This window comes from Cariama cristata, unplaced genomic scaffold, assembly GCF_000690535.1.
Source record: "Cariama cristata isolate BGI_N322 unplaced genomic scaffold, ASM69053v1 scaffold32608, whole genome shotgun sequence".
Taxonomy (NCBI): Eukaryota; Metazoa; Chordata; class Aves; order Cariamiformes; family Cariamidae; genus Cariama; species Cariama cristata.
Window position 1 is genome coordinate 1 of NW_009629940.1, and position 7053 is coordinate 7053.

Consider the following 7053-nt stretch of genomic DNA (forward strand, 5'->3'; position numbering starts at 1 on the left):
CCAGGTAGACCACATCTACAGCCTTTCCAACTGAAGGAAACATCCAGAGAGGGAGATTGGTTTTGCTCCTGTGAGGAGGCTGTAGAGTGTCCTCAGCATGAAGGTAGAAGTGAAGCAGATTTCCACGAGGGAGAGATTCCTGAGAAAGAAATACATGGAGATGTGGAGGCGTTGGTCCACCAGTGTGATGGTGATGACAGCGATATTTCCAAGGAGGATCAGGAGGAAGGCAACAAAGAGAATGTCAAATAGGATGATCTCCAAAAAGTGATTGCTAGTGAGTCCCAAGAGAATGAACGCCCCTGTTGTCTGATTCATCTCTGAAAGCTGAAAGCTAGTTAAAAAGAGCACATTAAAGATGCTTCAAGAAGCAGAAATGAAAGCTTAATCAGGTGGTACATGTGGTGGTTCTAACTGGAAGACTAATCTGAGCCAAAGAGTGAGTGATCTACGTAACAGCTGACCTGAGTAGGCATCTGCCTGTGCTCCACATACGAATTGGCCATGGGACAAACTTAGCTGGCAAATCATAATGAAGCAGCCTTTAGGCAGTTCCCACTTAGCGCCAATGATGATGCCACCAGCATATTCTTGTCCTCATCTTAAAGTGAAGCATGTTCTCATGTGGACATCCTTTTGCTGGACAGTAGAAATCACAAAAAACATTTTTTAAGCCTTAAGAAAATCTGATAAGAGCTCTAAATACCATAATGTGTGGGAATTACTCTGCAGACGGGATCAGTGCAACAGGCTGTGCCTTGGCTAGAAATCCATCCAATGTTTCACAACTGTGGGTTCACAACATCTGAAGGGACACAAAATTATCCATACTATTCTCTTTCTCTTTTCATATTAGCTCAAAAAAAGTTACTTTAATTAATACCTTACAGAATCTGAGTACCTTTCTTACTAGTATCCATTACAAACCCCAGAGCCCATGCATTATAGTACCTTTGAGAGCAGATTCCAAATGAGACAGCATATCCTTTTCCACAGAAATCTTGAATGTGATTCATCTCAGCTGACTGCACATTGCTACTTGTTTTAAGTACCAGTGCATTCCTCAGTATTTGCTGCGTTGTCAAAGGTGGAGATTCAATACCTCCAGAGAGACTCTCTGCTGATCTTAAGCTGAGTGTCTAGAAGTATCAGTATGTGTTCGCTCTTGAAGATACTGACCCTAGGTGATGAGATGAGATTTAGATCCTCCCCTGTCTTATTTGTAGTACCATGGGTCAGGATCTGCAAGCATACCTTAACATTTCTGACTGATTCCTATTTCCAGGCTGGCTTCCTGACTTAGCAGACAAATACAAGTTTTAGTGCTCTACTTTTTAATCGTATTTTCTTATATTTATGGTAATATAACAACAGTAACTTTCCAAATTGCTGTTGGTTACTAGTTTGTATGAGTTTCCCGTCAGCAGTCAGGTGGCAATGACTTCATCATGTTTTAGAAACACAGAGAAAAACAGCAGAATAACTCCTGTCCACAAACAAAGCAAATGATGGTATTCTCTGAGAAAATATTGATAAATAATTGTATTTAAATTCTTTGTTCATTAATTCCCTTTAAGAAATCCCCCTAGGGAAAAAACAAAACAAAACAAAACCAAAAAAACCAAACCAGCAACAGTGATCTGTTGAGGAAATAGCAAGGATTTCATAAGCATATCATCCCAGTTCAATATTATCTCAAGCCTTCAAACTCCCTTTAGCATGTTCACAACCACTAATTCACAATCACTACGTGTGCCTTCTGAACCTTTTTAGGGCTTTATTTTAGCATGAGATGAGTCTTGTGCTGGCAGTTCACTCCATTAACTGGAAGGGTCACCTGCCCATTAATGATGTCTCTCTCATCTTCAGTGATCCTAAACAAAGGAACACCAATAACTGAAGCGCAGCCATCTATCCTGCGAATTATGTTGCATTCCCACATTACCTGTTTCTGACATGGAATACACCAGTTGAGCCTTCTTTCTCTAGCTCCACATTTTATACTTCCAGTCAGTCCTACATCTCATGTCTGTCTGCCAGCTTAGGGAAAAATTAGGCACTGAACTTTGCTGATGACCCTGCTGGGATATGTTGCTTTCATGGGCAGGTTTTGGGGAGAGTTGGTTCATGGAATCATGGAATACGAGCAACAGAATTCTTGAGGCTGGAAGGGACCTCTGGAGGTCATCTGGTCCAACCCCCCTGATCAAGCATATCATCTAGAACATGCTGCCCAGGACCATGCCCAGTTGGGTTTTGAGTATCTCCAAGGAGAAAGACTCTACAGACCCTCTTGGAAACCTGTTCCAGTGCTCAAGTCACCCTCAGAAGAAAAATAGTTCTTATGTTCAGACAGAATCTCCTGTGTTTCTGTTTGTGCCTATTGCCTCCAGTCATGTCACTAGGCACAACTGTGAAAAGCCTGACTCTGTCCCCTTTGCACCCTCCCTTCAGGTATTTATGTACATTCATGACATCACCTCTGAGCCTAGATGGCACAACAATACAGCATAGCTCTAGTCTGAGCAGCAGGGGATGCAAACCTATCTGCAACATTTCCCTGATGGGCAGTTACTGCCCTTATTTGCTTCAGTGGAAAAAAGATCTTACAAGGAAAAGCCACATGCAGAATAAACCAGGACTTTTCTTTTCCCCTACAAACTGGTAATTTATTCCCAAAATGGAATTTCAGAGAACTGTAGAGACCAGAACTTTCTGCACATTTCCATTGCCTTTGGGGAATACTCTACAGGGATTCTGGGAAATTAGTTTCCCATCACAGTTAGCTCCTTAATGTCAGTGAAGAATTGCATTCTGAATCCTTATAAGTATATTCCTATTTTCTGCTTGCAAATTGCAGGTTTTTCCACCAGTCCAAAAGGAAAACCCCTTTTGGTAGAAATCCTGCTTTATAACAACAGCAGCTAATACCATTTAAAGACTTCTTAAGTCTTAACTAGTTAGCTCACTTTGTAGTCGACGGAGAGAAGTGGACAACACTACTGGGCAGTTCACCAGAGATGAACCTACCTTTGTGAGGTGTCTGTCCCATTTCAGGAGTGCCTCAAGGGTTGCTGCTCTCTAGAGTATCCCAGACAACTGCACTGGGCTGGCAGACATGACATAGGGCCATCCGGAGACATACAATCAGCTGGGGCCATGGTTGGTGGCCAGGTCTGTGTCCCGGAACACAAGTAAGGCAGGAGCTGCCTGGGCTGAGGATACTGAATTGTATTTTTAAGCTCATCCCTTGGTACTGCACTACAGACAGAGATCTCATCACGGGAGTGGCAGGCAGGAGTCCTCTCTTCCTGAAGCAGTAGTCTAAGGAGGGTCAGAAGTGGAAGATCCCCAAAGACCTTATTTCTCCAGCCTGATTTAAAGCCATTATGCTGACAAGCTCAGGTGTAGGCAAATGTTCTGTAGATGCATGAAAACAGAGGATAAGACTTCCTCTCAGGTGACTGGCTTAGGCAAAACATGTTCCTGCAGATAAGTGAGTGAAGTTCAGCACTAGGGTCCAGAGCCAGCAACTTTCTTCCAGGTCTAGGTGTGCAAGCGCTATAGCTCACCTGGGGTGCTTGGGGAAGAATGTGTTCCTTTGAAACAAATGAGTTGCACAGGTGCTCCCCATTTGTTTAAGGGTCCATGATGTGGAGTCCCAGAATACTCTGTCTTCTTTGGTATGCAGTCTGGAATTCAGGGAAGTGTGTAAATCATTGATCTCTGGGAAGGTCTTGCCTCTAGGCTGTCTCTGATGGTTGTTCAGATGTCTACAGGTGGTAGGTCAGAGGTACACAGGTGTCTCTGGTACCCTGACCCAGTGACCAGAATGAAGCTGGGAGTTGTTATGGGCTATTTGTTAGCAGAGTTTCTCAAACCATGGCCATAACCCCTGGGAATGAACACCACAACCAGGATAATAAAATACCTGAGAAACCAACCAGAAGCCAGCAGTGGTCAACATGCTGAGGGAGGAAGAGTGAAAGAGGCTGGAACACACTTCCCTTCAGAGATGGTAGGACCCATGGTCCTGCTCCAGCCACCAGCACTGAGCTCCTCGCTCACCTCACTCATGCTGGTCCCTCCTGTAAGGGTATGTGGAAGGACAATGTCTTCTCCTTTAAGGGTATCTGGTCAAGGACCTTTTCAATGCAAAAAAAAAAAAAAAAAAAAAAAAGGGGGTAGCAATAAAGCAAAAATAATAGGAGGAAGCCATAAACAAGAACATGCAGGGACACAAGTCTGACCAATAATTGCTAAGGGAGACAGTGATGTGAGCCAAACCTGGTCACTAATTGATGAGGGCATGTGTTACTCAAGTGCAGTATGTAGGTGCTGTAAATGGCAGCACCTTGTCTGCCAACGCCCTTTTAAGTCTGTGCATGTGTGTGTCTGGGATAGGTGCTCAACTTCGCTATCAGTTGAACCTGCAAATGAAGAAGTGGCAGCTGCATTCCTCATCCTCTGCAGAGACCCCTGGAATGCGGACACTGAGCTGGGCTCCAGCAGTCAGGCAGGAGGGTTCTGGGAGGAGGATGCTGGAGATGGCAACCACTCCTGACATACTTTAACAGTTTCATTATAGGGATGATCTGGTTGAGCTGTCAGTATGCCAGAGAGCACATTTATATAGTCCTTATGCGATGGGGGACTGCTCCTTTGTTAATATGCACACAGTGATAAAGTTGTATCCAGACTTCTAGAGGCTTCTGTAACCAGTCTTATTATACAGGCACCAAAACAGGACTCGTGTTAGTAAATCCTTGGCTAAATTAAATCAATTAAGTTGCAAAGATCTTAGCAGAACATTAGAAGGATGATAAGAGGTGTAAATGAATGGCTCTAACAGCAGGCATAATGACTGGGCTTTATAGTTTGGAGGATGAAAAGAGCTGCTTATCAGAGTATCCACAAGACCTTCACTAACTAATAGATCACTCCCTGCTGTCAAATCAATAATGATATTGGCTATAATGCAATGGTTCACTGGAAATGAAGGGGTATGGGAAGGGAAACGTCGACTTTAATTAGGAAAACAGCAATGTCTTGCAATATGTGAAAGAATGTGTAATGTGGACTAATGTTACAAAGGGTGCAGGACCACCACTGGTGTTCTTTTGTGTCTGTACACGTGTGTCCGTGTGTCTCTGGCATACACACTGAGCCTCACTACTGGTTGTGCCTGCAAACAGGAAAGCAGCAGCCATGGCCATTGACTCGAACAATGGAGACCTCGGATCTCTAGACTTGGCTCTAGCAGCTGGCCAGGAGGAATCACCAGGTTATGGATAACATAACATCCCTTACCATGCATCAGTGCAGACAATGAAGATGATGGTATCATCAGACTAATAAACTATTTGTACGGAAGACTGAGTCCTACCTAATAATACTGTCAAAATTATATAATGCATTTTAGTGGTAACTGTAGTTAATAATTACAAGGCTTTGATTGTACGTTTCTTTGAATCTTGGTCAAGATGACTTTGATTAACAACAAAGGATTTACGAAGGGAGTTAGGGTATGTAAAGTCCTAGAAATTTATGAGAACATCTGGACCGGTTGTGTTAAGGATGAGTTATTTGACAATCTGGCAAAGTGACCATTCGATTAACCAACTTGGCAATGAAACTAGTTTTTAAGGTGTCCTGAAGTTAACTGCCTTCATTATAATATTAAAAATCACACCCACAGGTCAAGGAGACCCTTGCCCAGGTGAAAACCCTTCCCCATAGCATGTGTAGTTACATGAATGAGTATGTAATTGTATGTAAATTACTAACCAATCAATAGTTAGTAGGTGTGTACAGAAACTGATCCCTGATTTTTGTGTATAAGAGGAACACTGTAACTTGCTGGTGGTGTGCTTGATTTGTGGAAAAGTCCACTGAGGACTCAGGTCTGGATAAATACAATATCTCTCCTGAGCGTGTGGAACTGGCTTATTGCACACCGGGCACGAATCTGCTTTTCAGACAACAATGATACCAGGGTTAAAATAGAGTGATCAGTAGGATTGTTAAAAGGAAAGCCTGGAGTTCCCAGAGGTCTATGAACTGCAAAAGGCTTAATTCCCTTAGAGTGGTTGGGTTTTCCATCTTATCTTCATAATTTTTCTGGGGAAACATTGTAAATGAGACAAATAGGGCCACTGAAACCAAATCTGTTAGGTTTATGCTGATGTCTGCACAGGTCTGTCCATTCCCATGATTCTGATTCCCTGCCTGTTCCTACAACAGCCTTCCATCTGTTTTACCACTACTTTAAAAGGACATTTTTATTTCAAATTATTATTCCTCAAAATAAAAATAACCATACAAGCAAACTCATTCCCCCATCCCTTTACTTTCCTATGTTGCAAACACTACATACCCTTGTCTATAAGCCCACACTTACTCCTTTCTGCATTATCTATCTATCTATCTATTTAGGCATGTCCTCTTAGAGTACCTATCCAGATAGCAGGTACTTTATTGGATGTAAGCATGTAAGATATATAAGGATACATAAGATATATAAGTATTGCTTATGCTGCCTCATGGTGATTTCGCTGTGTTAAAGGTCAGTGGAGCCACAACAAACCTGAACACAAGTCCCTCGATTTCTTTATTTTGGAAGAATTAAATTTTGTAATCATAAAACATCTCTTTCGTAGTAACAAATAAATACAGTAAATGACAGAGAGCCCTTTTACTTTTAATTTTTGCTTTGATGGATGATGAAAATAATGAATCTTTGGGGAAGACTTGGAAGCATAATCTCCAAATAAACAAGCGGAAGAACAGGCGACTGAGTACACAAATATTGTCCGCAGATTACACAGTCAGGAGGTGGTATTTCTGCCTGCGTAATCATAATCAAAATAATCTGCCTTCTTTATAAAAATTATTGACATGTACTTCCCAAAGAGGCTTCCAGAATCAGTTTGCTACAGAAGCCTGCAGAAAAGTCAACATTGCAGTCCTCATTCTTTAATCTCAAATATTTTATTTCTGGTCACTGATTTTTTCAAGGCAGAACTCTTTGTTCCTCAAAGTATAAATGAAGGG

At 42.2% G+C, this 7053-nt stretch overlaps 1 protein-coding gene across 1 annotated transcript in view; it reads right to left on the bottom strand.

The window, feature by feature from the left end:
• Nucleotides 1–154: 154 nt before the first annotated feature.
• The window catches only part of LOC104165672 (olfactory receptor 2AP1-like), a gene marked incomplete at both ends in the record, with an annotated part of 7491 nt that continues 592 nt past the window's right edge, over nt 155–7053 (bottom strand). The window contains 1 exon segment of the mRNA XM_009705360.1: nt 155–334. Coding sequence (XP_009703662.1) covers nt 155–334 — 180 coding nt within the window.